The sequence below is a fragment of the Mus musculus genome, chromosome X (assembly GCF_000001635.26).
Source record: "Mus musculus strain C57BL/6J chromosome X, GRCm38.p6 C57BL/6J".
In the NCBI taxonomy this organism is placed as follows: domain Eukaryota; kingdom Metazoa; phylum Chordata; class Mammalia; order Rodentia; family Muridae; genus Mus; species Mus musculus.
The window spans coordinates 160106317-160121919 of NC_000086.7; the positions used below are offsets into that span (position 1 = coordinate 160106317).

The following is a 15603-nucleotide window of genomic DNA, read 5'->3' on the forward strand; positions in this document are numbered from 1 at the left end:
AGTCATATACATAGTACTACATGGAAATTATTTACAGGCTATCAGCTACTGATCAGAAGTCAGATGGGGGCAGGCGTTTATTACAGTTGAATGTGGACTGGATATAGTGACTTATTTCCAGTGAATGGAAAAGTTAGAGGTGATAGTGGCAGCAAAGTGTCCACTTCCTTCTATCAGCTGATTCTCACTGATAGAAATTGTCTTGAGCAGTTCTCTAGAAGATGCCATGTGATGAGAGACTGAAGTTAGGAAGCTTTCTACTCATCCCAGGATGAATGAAGGAGCTTCAAAGTAGACCTAGCTTCTTTAGTCTAACATTTAAATCATGTAGCCACAACCCACATCTGGAGTGCACTCTCAGAGGAGACTACCTGTCTACTCAGATGGATGCTTCTAAGCATCCATCTTCAATCTTATATGAGATCATAATAACCTTTGTTGGTTATGTTAAGGAAAGATCCCAGAGCCTTATGTATGCCAAGCAAATATGCTACTACTGACCTGTACCACATATACCAATACATTCTTTTAAGCTGCTAAATTTGGGAGTAATTTATTACACCACAATAAATAATATGATGTCCTTGCTGAGTTATTACTTTTATAATGGTTGATACTCACTGTGGTCTCATACAGAGAAAATTCCACATTTATCTTAAGGTGATAAAATAAGTAGGTTTCAATTATGAAAGGTTTATGCCAAGGTAGACAGTCATTTGGGCTCAGTTAGCCATCATTGTTTGGTTTAGTACTATTTTTGAGTTCTATATAATATAAATTTATTCTCATGTTCTTTTTACAAATTTATTTTATTTTTGAGATTATAACACCATTCCCACTTCCTTCCCTTCCCTCCAAATCTTCTGTATGCCCCTCTCTGTAAACAAAATAAGTCAGACAGAGTGTATGTTTTCTTGCATTTGTGGATCCTTACTCTATATAGATTCTTAAATCACATCTAAATATGACACAAAAGTAGGAGACAGATTCTATCTGGAGAAATGAATGGAAATAGGAAAAAGTGGGGAGAAGAAGAGTGTGAATATGCTTGAAGTATATGAAATGAAACCAATCACTATGTACAATGAACATATATCAATAACATATATACACTTTTTAAGTTATATGATCTGTAGTCCAGGCAGGAAAATAGAAACCACTTCAATTGTTTTCATAGAGCATTTTCTCAGTACTGAAAGTAAAAAGGCAGAAAGGAGAGTAAGACGTCAGGAGGCCTTCATAAGGGTGGGAGTGCACAGATGGTAAGGTGGGGTCAGAACTTTGAGAAGGGAATATATGTGATTAGACTGATATGAATATCTCTGAGGGGAAGGAAGCTGGTTCTAGGAGTATAGAGTGATTAAAAAAAACCCTGGATAGTACAGTCAATTGAGGTTCCACATTAAAGCCTGCTCAGAGGGACAACAAGCACACAGGGAAGAGACGGTCCTCCTCCACCCTTGCAGAGTCTCTCTAGAGCCTTCTAGTTACAGAAGCTGCAGAAAGCTGCAGGTGAGGAGGCGTGGAGAGAGCAGCCCCAGCGTCATAGAGCAGAGCAACATGAAAACTTAATAAACAGGAGAGTGCTAAATCTTTCTGTACTTCGTTATAGATTCTTAGAAGGAGCATCCCCTACCAACCCCACTCCTACGTTAGTCACAGCAACAACAGCCTGGAGGGGATATTGTAACACCAGAAGTTTCCTTCCTGAGGCACTGGGATTTCCTCACAGTACAAGTAAACAGGAGATGTGTTTTCATCTTGCCCAACTTTGCAACTGGCTGAGAAGTTGTTCCCCCCACCCCACTCCCACTTCATTTTGGCTCTGAAAGCCAAAGCTTTTATATGTACCCCACTAACCTGTTTGTCTTTACCAATACTGACTAATGTATAACTTAAGTTGTTGAAACTAACTTAAAATAATTTAAAGATTCATTTCTTTTTTTGTCTCACTAACCACATTTCCATAACATAATAGTCATATGTAGTTGATGGCTACCATGTTAGACTGCAGAGTGCATTCCCATTCTTGCAGAACATTGTATTGGTCACAACTGTCCTAGGAATCTAGGTCATATTTGTAGAGGCTTGGAGGACTAAGGAAGAAGATTCAACATGAGTTAACTGTCAGCCTGAACTATATAGTGAGTTCCAGGCTAGTCTGGGTTATGTAGTGAAACACTGATGAATTATGATGCCAGGCCTAATGGTTTGTACCTGTGAACCCAATACTCTGGTGATTGAGGCAGGAAAATCAAGGACAGTTCCTTGTTAACCTGGCCTACAATAGTAAGATGCAAGTCGACCTGAGATAGAGTAAGACATTATCTCCTTTAACTAATTGATATTTTATAGGAAGGGAAAATGGCTTCTCAAGAAAAGAATGTAGTAACTTCACTGATTAAAAAAAAAAACCTCAGGAAACCTCCTTTGGTTGTTTTATAGCCTTGAGAAAGACCCTTTCATTGCTCTGCATATCAGTATGGTCGGCAACTCTGCGCTTGCTGTTTTATTCTAATCCTCTTTGCCACTCCACAGATCTCCTAATGTCATGGCCACAATTCCACTTCTTCTATTCTGATGCCGTATTTAAGGAAAACAAAATATTTTGCTCCCAAAACCCTGTACTGTCCTCCCCAAACTCCCTCCCCCTTACCTCATGGGTTTCCCTTCAATGCTCCTTTCACATTCCAGTCGCCACAGCCAGTTATATCATTGTCTAAATCCAGAGGATCCCTGTGGTATCCTCTGGTGGCTCATGACCCACAGGACTAAGTCCAAAATCAGCTTTCAGAAAGGTTGTTCTCTTGCCACCTTTTGTCACCTTGCCCCAGATCACCCATCCTTTGGCTGTCTCCTGAACTCCATACTTGAGCTTGGGTCAAGCTCTCCTCTTTGCCTTCCTGTCCTCCTGTCTTTTTGTCTACCTCCTTGATTGTTATAGCAAAAACCTCCTCCAGTGACAGAATCAGCAGCTGTCCTTTTGGATCATGTTGGTCATGCTGTTCCCTATGAATGGCTTATTTTTGGCAAAAGTAGAACTCATCCAGTATGCAAATTTTGGCCAGGAGTTCCCTGGTGGTTTTCTCACAGCAGTGGCTTTTGAGACACCCCCTACCTGATTCTTGCCCATCCCTCTTCCTGGAGATGAGACCTACATTGCAGGCTAGCACTCTTGCCTGCCTCCACGCCCCCTGTACATCTTTGCTTGTTAGAAAAAATAATTAACGCATTGATAATTTCTCTGATTCAGACAAAGCCTAATCAAGTATTTATTCATTCACATGTGCCTCCTCGCATGTATCTCTGTTATAGCACTGCATTTTGGTTGTGAGACTAGCCTTTAATGGCTGAGCCATCTCTCCAGCTCTATAACACTACATTCTACTCTAACACGGCATTTATCATTGTTACCACCATCACCATCACCGTGGCATTTTCTCTACCATGTTAACTGTTTCTGATTAGCTTGTTTCTCCCATTCTAGTTTCATATATTTGGCATGCATTAACATGCATATTGAGTTACACTCTGTTATCCTTTGAGGGACTAAAAATTCTCTTTTTTAAACTCTTATTTATTGGTATCCCAAATGCTGACCCCCCTCCCGCTTCCTGATCACAGAGTTCCTCCCCCATCCTCTTTGCCTCTGAAAGGGTGTCCCCCTTGGAATTCCCCCCACACTGGGGTATCAAGTCTCTACAGGATTAGGGTCATCCTCTTCCACTAAGGCCAGACAAAGCAGCCCTCTGCTATATATGTGCAAGGGGGTCTGTCTTAGCGTTTCTATTCCTGTACAAACATCATGACCAAGAAGCAAGTTGGGGAGGAAAGAGTTTATTCAGCTTACATTTCCAAATCACTGTTCATCACTAAAGTCAGGACTGGAACTCAGGCAGGTCAGGAGCTGATGCAGAGGCCATGGAGGGATGTTCATTACTGGCTTGCTTCCCCTGGCTTGCTCAGCCTGCTCTCTTATAGAACCAAGATTACCAGTCCAGAGATGGTCCCACCCACAAGGGGCCTTTCCCCCTTGATCACTAATTGAGAAAATGCCTTACAGTTGGATCTCATGGAGGCATTTCCTCAACTGAAGCTCCTTTCTCTGTGATAACTCCAGCCTTGTCAAGTTGACACAAAACTAGCCAGTACAGGGTCCTTGGACCAATTCGTGTGTGCTCTTTGGTTGGTGGTTCAGTCTCTGGGAGCTCCCAGGGGTCTGGGTTAGTTGACACTGTTGGTCATCCTATGGGGTTGTTATCCTCTTCAATTACTTCACTCCCTCCCCTAACTCTTCCATAGGGGTCTCCAATCTCTGTCCAATGTTTGGCTGGGAGTAACTGTATTGTGTCAGTCAGTGGCTGGGTAGACCCTTTCAGAGGACAACCATGCCAGGCTCCTGTCTGCAAGTACAATATAGTATCAGTAATAGTGTTATGGATTGGTACCCGGCCACAGGAAGGATCCCAAGTTGTGTCAGTCACTGGTCTGCTATTCCTTCAGACTCGGCTCCATTTTTATCCCTGCATTTCTTTGAGAGAGGAGCAGTTTTATAGGTGGGTTGGTGTCCCCATTCTTCTACTGAGGGTCCTGTCTAAGACTACCTGTCTCTTCAGGTTCCTTATCCCCACTGTTGTGCATTTCAGCTAAGGTCACCTACATTGAGTCCTGGGAGCCTCCCCCATCTGAGGTCTCCAGGACTTTCTACAAGTTCCCCATCCCCACTCCACCCCCGACAGCTGCATATTTTCATTCATTCTCCTTACCCTCTGAGCCTCTCTCCTGTCTACCACCATATCTAATTCTGCCCCCCTTTTCCCCTTCCTCTCTCCTCTCCCACCCATGTCCTTCCCTCTGCCTCCCATGATTGTTTTGTTCCCTTTTCTAAGTGGAATTTAAGCATCCTTTTTTGGGGGGCAGGGGTTTCGAGACAGGGTTTCTCTGTATAGCCCTGGCTGTCCTGGAACTCACTCTGTAGACCAGGCTGGCCTCGAACTCAGAAATCCTCCTGCCTCTGCTCCCGAGTACTGGGATTAAAGGTGTGCGCCACCATGCCCGGCTGAATTTAAGCATCCTTACTTGGGCCTTCCTTCTTGTTTAATTCTTAGGGTCTGTGGGGTGTATCATGAGTATTCTGTACTTTTTTGCTAATATCCACTTATCAGTGAGTGCATATGATGCATGTCCTTTTGGGTCTGAGTCAAAGGACACTGTCAATAGGACAAAATGGTAGCCTACAGGTTGGGAAAAGATCTTAACTAACCCTACATCTGACAGAGGGCTAATATCCAAAATATACAAAGAACTCAAGAAGTCAGACAAATAGCCCAATTAAAAAATGTGGTATAGAGCTAAACAGAAAATTCTCAACAGAGGAATCTTGAATATCCGAGAAGCACCTAAAGAAATGTTCAACATCCTTAGTGATCAGGAAATACAAATCAAAATGACCCTGAGATTCCACCTTACACCAATCAGAATGGCTAAGGTCATAAACTCAGGTGATAGCTAGCACATGCTGGTGAGGATGTAGAGAAAGAGGAACACTCTTCCATTGCTGGTGGGACTGCAAGCTGGTACAACCACTCTGGAAATCAGTCTGGTAGTACCTCAGAAAATCAGAAATAGTTCTTCCTGAAAACCTGGGTATATACCCGGAAGATGTTCCAACATGTAATAAGGACACATGCTCCACTATGTTCATAGCAGCCTTATTTATAATAGCCAGAAGCTGGAAAGAACCCAGATGCCCCTCAATAGAGGAATGGATACAGAAAATGTGGTACATTTACACAATGGAGTACTACTCAGCTATTAAAAACAGTGACATCATGAATTTGTCAGGCAAATGGATAGAACTAGAAAATATCATCCTAAGTGAAGTAACCCAGACCCAAAAATCCTCTTTCAGTGTGAATCGTGTTAAAGGAAAGCATGCCACTAGTCAAAAAAATGATGCAACCAAGTGGTTTTCACACAAGAGAAGGCTCCATTCGCCATTTTTGAAGCAGTGAAATCCACACATGTAGCCCACTTAATTTTTAAACAATATGGTGCCCCCAAGTCCTTGTTCATTTTTTTCCACATAGGAACTCTGCAGTACATGGCACCTGAGATTATTGATCAAGGACCTCGGGGATATGGTGCTCCAGCTGATATCTGGTCCTTGGGCTGCACCATCATTGAGATGGCAACCAGCAGGCCTCCATTCCATGAGCTTGGTGAGCCCCAAGCAGCCATGTTTAAGGTAAAATACACTTGTTCGTTTAGGTGGTTTGGATGTTGGGGTGTGGAACACAGGATTCTGTCTCTGAAGTTGGGCCCTGGCAGAAGGTTCTCAGCTTGCTTGCCTTGCGTCAGCTGCCCAGACAATTGCAAGGCCAAGATAGAAAGTCAAGCATCTTCAGACTTTTCAGTCCCAATAGAACCCTGACTGTAAGGGCTGTAATATAGAAACGGCTTCCAGCCATTGAAGACCATACATGTAGCTTCCATCCCAGGTCTTGGAATCTAGAGCAACTGGTGCTAAGGAAACCATTCCATCTGCTTTCTGATCTGTTGAAGGCTTATTGTGCTCAGGAAGCACAGCTGATAGCCATGAAAGGTCTTCTTCACAGGGCAAAGTAACTTCCTGGTCCTCTTCCTGTCTCCTGCTTTTGCTTAGCTGATAAGCTGTACAAACATTGGAATTTCTTCACTTTTGGGGGTGAAATCCGTTTTTATTGCAACAAAAACATAATGAAAGCACTTTTGGTGATATACTTTTGCCAGGCATGTTTGGCACACTCCTGTAACCCCTGCACTTGGGAGGCAGAGGCAGGATGATCAGGAGTTCAAGGCCATCCTCAGCTACATACTAAGTTTGAGACCATCCTGGGACACAGGAGACCCCTTCTTATACCCACCCCAGCCATACACTTGCAAGGTGCCAGGTGCTACCCACTTTGCGATTTTCATTCAAAGAGCCAGGAGAGGAAGTGCCTCTTCTCTCTTTAGATTCAGGTCCTTTGCTGGTGGGCACTGCCAACATCTCTTCCCCATTGCACAGGTCAGGGGGGCTACAAATAATGCCCTGCATTTCAAATCCTGGTGATTGGATTCTGTCTAGCATCTAATATTCTTCTAACTCTTAAGTTATTCATTTTTTCAAGCTATGAGGCATGGTGTCTTGAGAATGAGATGTGCCACTTAGTTAAGAGCTTTATAGAGATAAAATCAGAAGGCTCTGTAGTTTTAGAGCTCACAGAATAGAGCAAGGGAGTGAAAACCAGCCCCCAGGAGAGCTGAGGAGTGGCCAGTGAGCACAGTCATCAAATACTTCCAGAATGGCTTCTACCTCTGGGTCACGAAGTGGACTTGGGAAAGGCACAGCAAGGCAGTGAAGGTTAGAATGACAGCTCCTAAAAAGGCTAGCGAGCAGCCTCTAATGAGAACAGTTTCATAGGAAGAGGTTATGCAGTTTTCACAAAAGAGTTCTATGCCTTGATGGGACATATATCTGGGAACTGACTCTTGCTCCACTGAGGGTCACAGGGACCTCCTTTAGCTGGCAGGAAGAACTGATGAACTTGGTCTTGAAAGTCCTAAGAGGAAAACACTTATCTCTCCCTTACCCTGTAGGGGAGTCCATCTTATCTGTAGGATGGGCAATTTGCTTATCTGTAAAGTGGCAGCCTAAGGCTGTGTTTGCTTATGATTTAGAGCTGGAGGCTAAGAATCTGGGCTGGGTGTGGGGGTAAAATAGAGATAGGGAGAGTGGTATCTCTTAGAGTCTTTATTTGGGAAGATAGTATCAACTTTGAATATTCTCCACTGGAAGCTTTCCTACCCTGAAACCACCACTCTCTAGAGCAGCGGTCTCAACCTGTGGGGGTAGAGACCCACAGAGATCCCATATCAGATATTCTGCATATCAGATAATTACATAACTATTCATAACAACAGCAAAGTTACAGTCATGAAGTAGCAACAAAAATAATTTTATGATTGAGAGTCACCACAACATGAAGAACTGTATTAAAGAGTCACAGCAGTACAAGGTTGAGAGCCACTGCTCTAGAGACTTAAAACAGTTGTTCCTCACAATTCAGAGTTGGCAGCTGGGCAGTGGTGGCACACGCCTTTAATCCCAACACTCCGGAGGCAGAGGCAGGTGGATTTCTGAGTTCAAGGCCAGCCTGGTCTACAGAGTGAGTTCCAGGACAGCCAGGGCTACACAGAGAAACCCTGTCTCGACAAGAAAAAGAAAAAACAAAACAAAAACAAACAAACAAAAAACAGAGTTAGTTGGCTATTGGTCTTTCAACGTTCTTCTCAGGTTTACCCCTGGGTGTGTCCAACTGGTGGCCTTGCTGGGGCAGGACCGTGTGACAGGGCAAGATACAGCAGGGAGGGATCAGTTACTCTTTCCATGTAGTTGTCTATCCTGGCTCCCTTCTTCTACATTGGTGGTATCCGGGTCCCAAGAGCACGCTCTCCCAGGCTTTATCAGCCCTAGGTCCTGAAAGCCTCACCATATTGCTCTCCTGACCCTTTCTTGGTATAAGTCATGAGAAGCTAGCTAAGACTTCAGGGAAGGGGAAGTTGACTCCATTTGTAGATGGGAGGAGCAGAAATGTCATGTAGCAACAGGACATCTAAATAAATGTCACCAAGCTTTTCTCATGAGATGGCAACTTCCATTGAAAGTGCACGCACCCGAATTCACCCATGCTGACATTGTTAACTGTCCCTTCAATGCAGGTAGGGATGTTTAAGATCCACCCTGAAATTCCAGAGGCCCTTTCAGCTGAAGCCAGAGCCTTCATCTTGTCTTGTTTTGAGCCTGACCCTCAGAAACGTGTCACTGCTGCTGACCTTCTCCAAGAAGGGTTCTTAAGGCAGGTGAACAAAGGCAAAAAGAACCGAATTGCTTTCAAGCCTTCAGGTAAGGCTGACCTGGACAGCTGGGGTACGCCCCAGGTTTGAGTTTCTCTCCTGCTCAGAGAAAGAAATTGGGGCCCTGGAGTACCATTCTTGCCATGCTAGGCCCACTTCTGTGAAGAGCAGCAGTAGTCCTCGCAGAGGTTTGGAGTATACAAACCCAGCCAGTTGTCCACCTGTTTTCTGACAGACACAGGGAGCGTCACGTTGATCCCGTTCCTGTACTTCAAGTACTTCTTTGAGGAATGTGAAGAGGAGGAAGGCAAGAGGTCTCTTGTCTGGGGTTTTGTAACTTTCCCACATGTAGAGCCTGCTGCTTCTGGCCTGTCATCCTGTGTTGATACTGACCTTACTAAAAGGACACACAGGCTTTCTGGGGAAGGACACATTTACATGTAGTTAAGTCCTGTCTGTAAACTAAGGTTGGCCTCTAAAAGAAAACACGTTTTCCTCTTTTCGTTGAGTGGGTAAGTCAGAGGCTGTGACAGTGTGGCTCACCAAGTCGCTGCCTTACTGTGAGGCCCGCCTCAACCCTACATTTTCACTAGGATCCTTCTACTAGACAGTGTAGCAGTGGATTAGAGGAGTCCGTGATTAACAGGTCCTTGTATGGGGGTCTGGCCACTCTCTGGCTGTTTCTCCACAGAGGGTGTTCGGAGTGGCACTGGTACTCTGGCTCTGCCTTCATCAGGAGAGCTTGTGGGCAGCAGCAGCAGCGAGCATGGCTCAATCTCCCCAGACTCGGATGCCCAGCCTGATGCATTCTTTGAGAAAGTCCAGGTGCCCAAACATCAGCTCAGCCACCTTCTCAGGTACTGTCATTGTCTCTTGTCCCCCTGTGGCAGTCCTCTGAAGGATACCAGTTGTTCCTCAGTAGCAGAACACTTGCTGGGTTACAGAAAGGAGTTTTGCAGGGAAGCAGGGTGACCAAAGAGACTTGTCTTCACCCAGTGTCCTTTTTTTGTCCTTTCTCTTCTCTGGTTGTCCCTGTTCTTCCTCTCTCCCCTCCCCCCTCCACACTTCCCCTTTCTAGTCTCCTCTTCCCCTTACCCTATCTGCCTCCCTGTCCTCTCCCTCTTCTCTTCCCCTCTCTCTGGGCCCCTTATCTCCTTATTTCTCTCCCACTAGATACCAAGGGGGTAGTCAAGAAGGGGAGAGGGGATACCACACACCTTACCCACCAGCCTTTTTCCACAATTCCTCTTCTGGAGTCTCCCCAAAGGGCACAACATGCTACCCTTCCCAGACACACAGAAATTGTTGACGATGTTTATCTGCAGTGTCCCAGATGAAAGCCCAGCCTTAGATGACCGAAGCACAGCCTTACCCCCAGAGGAGAGGGACCCTGGTCTCTTTCTGCTGCGCAAGGACAGTGAGCGCAGAGCCATCCTTTACAGAATCCTTTGGGAGGAACAGAACCAAGTGGCTTCCAACTTGCAAGAGTGTGTGGTCCAGGTACAGGCTGCGGAAAGGCATCTGATAATCCTACCGACTCTGCCCAGTTCCTCTCTCCAACAGGTGTAAACGGGACAGCAAAGTGTCCTACATCCTGGGACATTCTCATAGTTGTAGTGATTACTATACTTATTGCCCAACACCCTTCTCTTTCCTGACAAAAAGGAGGTTTTCAGCTTACTGCAATGCTTCCTGGCATTGGTGTGCTGGTGCTGCCCTCTGGTGGAAAGCAAACTGGATGTCAGCTGAAAGCTCTAAGAGGCTTAGCACTCCCTTGGTCTCCCCCTCTCCCCTTATATGACACACTGAAGCAATGGATCTCATCCTATTGAGTTGCAAACCCCTTGGGGTCACATATCACATGGTATGGATAATTCATAACAGTAGCAAAGTTAGTTATGAAGTAGCAACAAAAGTCTTCAGATTGGGGGACCACAGCATGAGGAACTGTATTAAAGGGTTGCAGCATTAAGAAGGTTGAGACCCACTGTGCTAGAGCCTACACTCAGGAGAGAACAGGCACTGTAGGGAGAATGGTTATGGAAGAAAACCAAGTTTGAAGCAGGCCAAAGTAGTAGCAAAGTGTTCTCTCTCCCGTTGTTATAGACAGGAAGATACTTTGAAGAGAGGCCATTGTCCTGCTATGAGCTCTACCTTCCCTAGCCCTCTGTAGAGTGGTCAGACAGGAAGCAAGGACCATTCCCAGCTGCCTTAGTGCTGACATTTTCTGTATACCCACCTCTTGGGGAGGATCCCCAAGACCTCCAGGAAGGGTATGATGGGACTCAGGAGCATCCTTACTCAGGAGCTTCCACAATTCCATTAGCAAATGGACTGTCTACTTTCCCACAACGCATTTGGAAATTCCTGCCTTCCCTCCGACTCACTCAAATGAAAATGATTTTCGTGTGTGTGTGTGTGTGTGTGTGTGTGTGTGTGTGTGTGTGTGTATCATTTTCAGAGTTCAGAAGAGTTGCTTCTCTCAGTTAGCCACATCAAACAGATAATTGGAATCCTGAGGGACTTCATCCGCTCCCCAGAGCACAGGGTGATGGCAGCCACAATATCAAAACTAAAGGTGGACCTGGACTTTGACAGCTCATCCATCAACCAGATTCACCTGATTCTGTTTGGGTTCCAAGATGCTGTGAGTGCACTATCGGGCCCTGGAGAACATGATAGCCAAACCAGTTAGCTCACCCTGTTCTTCTATAGCACCCATTCCTTCTCATTTGTTAATAGCCTGAATCCCAAAGTTTGTAAACATTAAGCACATAGTAATAACATCACTTTGTGAAGTGTACCAATTGCATTTGACCACTGAGAGAGCATGGGATATGGGAATTTGCATTGGCCACCACAGTGGCTATACTTTTGTGCCTGTATGTTACTTCAATTATAAAGCCAGATCTGGTTTATCTTGTTGCATGCTCCCAATATAGTCAGTCTGTCATGTCATAGATGTTCAATAAATGTCCCTTGAATTAACAACCAAGGGGCCTGATGACACTGATCCCATCTTTTAGAATCCATTTTGACTTAGGGTCCATCTAGAGAAAGATTCATTCAGAAGAATGAACCAGACAGAAATCCAGGACAGCGCAGCACGATTCATCTCAGTGGGAATAGAAGCAAATTGAATAAGTCTGTTTCTTAAAAGTCCAATGGAGCTGGGCAGTGGTGGTACATGCCTTTAATCCCAGAACTTGGGTTTACAGAGTGAGTTCCAGGACAGCCAGGGCTATACCGAGAAACCCTGTCTCAAAAAAAAAAAAAAACCCAAAAAAACAAAAAACAAAAAATGTACAATGGAATAGACATAGGAACTTTTGTGATTTTTTTTTTAGGTCAATAGAATTTTGAGAAACCACTTAATTAGGCCCCACTGGATGTTTGCAATGGACAACATCATTCGCAGAGCTGTGCAGGCTGCAGTCACCATTCTCATTCCAGGTAATTAAGTGCCTTCTTGCACTCAAGATCGGATTCGGGCTGCCGAAAAGACCAGGAGTATCCTCAGCATCCAACAGCTGTTGCTTTGTTTCCATTTGGTTTATACTTCCCTGCAGTTAAGTAAATGCTCCCATAGAGCTTTCTGGAACGAAAAGTCTGTGATAACATCTCATGGCGCCCTGTCTACCTACCTCCTAGGCATAATGGTGACTGTGTAGAGATTATACTTTTGATCTTAACAGGGAGTCGATGTTGGAAGGCAGGGATCCTCTGGTGCTCATACAGCTTCCTCAGTGTGCATGCTCTCAAGCTTATTAGATAGTTGATAATTACAGAACTCCTTCTTCCCTTGGAATCATCCTGTAATGGCTGTACCTCTTACTATATATGGATCCATACGCATGCGTGGTCATTCTGGGGAGCCAATTCAGGGTCTCGTGTTCGGAAGCACATGCTGTACCTCTCTGAGCTATGCACCCCAAGCCCAATGTGAGGCTTTCTTTTTGAAATGAGGTGCCCAGTGTGCTTCTCCTGCAGTACTATGGCTGGGGATGGCAGGCTTTCGAGTCGTTGCCCCTTCCTGTTGACACTGGATCCTTGCTGGCCACTTCTGTCTACTCTCTCAAATGCTCCCTGGAACAGGCACCAAGCAGAGCACTGGCCTGTTGATAGCACTCGTGGCTTGCTGGCCTGCACATCCTTCATTGTCAGTTGCTTCTTGTGTAAACTGGGAAGGACCATATTTACACTGCAGTCCATTCAAGTCATCTCTTTACTCAGTAGTCCCCTCCGACAGCAAGCACTGTGTTGAATGTTGAATTGCCTTGTTGAGTGTTATTCTGTACCTTGGTATGTTTTCACAGAGCTCCAAGCCCACTTTGAGCCTGCTTCTGAGACTGAAGGGGTAGACAAGGACACAGAAGTAGAAGGGGACTATCCCCTAGTAGACCTCCTCAGCCAAGAAGTGCATGTGACACCTAGAGGCACCAGACCTGGCTCAGTGGCTATCCAGGAGGGCCAGCCCCACCAGCAAGACCCAAGTCTCCAACTGAGCAAGCTCAGGCAAGAGACCAACAGGTCAGGACCTTGCAAACCCTGTACAAGACTCCCTGGTAAAGAGTGCATTTATAGCTTCAGCGGGAACCAGGGCCTCCTTCCTTTTCAGTGCCAGGAATCATCAGTACAGTGCCTTGTCACAGGTCACACATACATCTTCCATATCAAAAAACATCTGAGTTTTGTCATAATAGAGCCCCCGGCATGGCATGTGGCCCAACAGTCTGCCCCACAGAAGCAGTTAAAAGGAGTAGGGGGCAATATAGCACTTTGTAGACAGTGATGTGTCCTATAGCCCTGTCCTTAAGCCTTCCCAGTCACTTGTTAGATTGCCTTTCCAACCTTGATAGTGAATGTAATTCCCCTTTGCTCTGGAAATTCATAATTGTCAATAACCTTTTAAGGAATACTATCCACAGCTGGAATAAACTAGCTGGTGATTATTCCAATTGCCACCTTCTTACTTGTGGCAGTGCTGTCTCAACGGTGGAGATTAGGTACTGGGCACATGTTTTGGATTTTAATAAGATTTTAATCTTATGTTACTAATTTTTAAGACCTGGACTTTTAAATGATCATGATGGCAGTACTCAGATCTAAGATGACGATAGATGTAAAAGTTGGTAGTAAAATTCATAGCATTTCTTTGAAGTGTCTTTGCAGGAAGATTTGTCATCATCCAACTCAGTATTAATGTGACTAGCTAATAACTTACCCTGCCTAGCCTCGTGGTCTGGCATAAACATGGGAATCGTTTCCAGGAACCACAGAGGCTCAAGCTACTTAACAAAGGCAGGCAGGGCAGAGGGGAGAAAGCATTTTTGCCTTGTGGTCTTGCTGGGGTAGAAGTGTCCGCCAAAAAGAAATGACCACAAAAGTGTTTTCATCCACTTACAAATTATGGCTGTCCCTTCTTGGGGCAATATCAGTAATGAACTTCAGTCATTTAAAGCTTTTTACTTGAGTCCTTTGTTCACCAATACAGATAAACTAGTTAAAAGGCTATGCCAGGTGGTTAAACTAATCTTTTTATTAGATACATAAGCAAACAAAAGGAGGCTAGCCATGGCTCTGACTTGCAACCCTGTTCCCTTCCAGTGTTAAGGAGCTAGCATGTGGAGATCCGGAAGTCTGAGGCTTAACTGCACAAATACTTGTCTTTCATGTCCCAGGGAGACTGTCCCAAAATGAGTAAGGCCCTACCTCTGAGACTGAGTAAATTGCTTAAAGAATCTGTGCATGGAAAAGAACGTTCACTTCCTAAGCATTGCTCTAAGGCTTAAATGCTCTCCGGGCAGTCCTGGGTCCTACTTGAGTACTGAGTGAGTGCTAACAGCATGCCTCCCCAGCTGTTCTCACCAGAATGCTACTCTCTGGCTAGGGCTCCTAATGAGCTGAGAAAGAAGGCTACCTAGCCTAGATTCAGCTATTTTATCTGACTGGGTTTTAATAATCAGGTGGTCCTTCTGGCCAAGTTCTAATGATCAACAGGAAATTCAGTTTTAGTTCTTGATACAGTTTGAAACAAGACTGCTCTAAAAAACATAATCAAATTTATTTCTCAGAGCTCTGCACATTGTAGTCTATGATCAAAGTACTGGCAGTCTGAGGGTCTGCCTGCTGGTGTATACCATATACTCACGTGTCCTCAAATGGTGTCTGGGCACTAGTTTACCCTTCACCCTTCTCAAGGCCTCTTAAATCGTCTTAGTAAGAATTTCAGGAGGGATACAAACATCAACTCCATTGTACAATACACCTACACTCTCAGTATTGGGTCTTTGCTGTCAAGAAAGACAGACAGTTCTTCTATACAGGCAGAAACCTACTGGACAGAAATCTTTAGTCACCTGCTTGTTTTTCCAATATCTAATGTTCACCAAATGTATGAATTGAAATGGGAATACTTTGTGCATGATGTGTTTCTTGTTTTTTTAAATCAGACTTTGGGAACACCTAGTTCAAAAAGAGAGGGAGTACCAGAATCTTCTTCGCCTAATTCTAGACCAGAAAACTCAAGAATTGTATCACCTTCAGTTACAGTACAAATCCAATGGTGAGTCACTGTCCCTTTGCTCTGACATAGGTGTCAAAGAGGGACAAACTACTAAAGCCCTGACTTCTGCCTTGACCAGAGAAATGGGTGAGGTTACCATATACTACATGAACAGTGATCATAATGGGTAGAGCTCAGAGTATTAAGAAAGGGCAGGGTAA

At 44.7% G+C, this 15603-nt stretch overlaps 1 protein-coding gene across 1 annotated transcript in view; it reads left to right on the forward strand.

Annotated features, from left to right (window-relative positions):
- Positions 1-15603, forward strand: part of Map3k15 (mitogen-activated protein kinase kinase kinase 15) — a 135143-nt gene that overhangs the window by 118113 nt on the left and 1427 nt on the right. The window contains exons 19-26 of the mRNA NM_001163085.4: positions 6090-6247; positions 8743-8926; positions 9569-9734; positions 10203-10377; positions 11339-11524; positions 12225-12330; positions 13194-13407; positions 15330-15442. Coding sequence (NP_001156557.2) covers positions 6090-6247; positions 8743-8926; positions 9569-9734; positions 10203-10377; positions 11339-11524; positions 12225-12330; positions 13194-13407; positions 15330-15442 — 1302 coding nt within the window. The remainder of the gene's footprint in view (positions 1-6089; positions 6248-8742; positions 8927-9568; positions 9735-10202; positions 10378-11338; positions 11525-12224; positions 12331-13193; positions 13408-15329; positions 15443-15603) is intronic.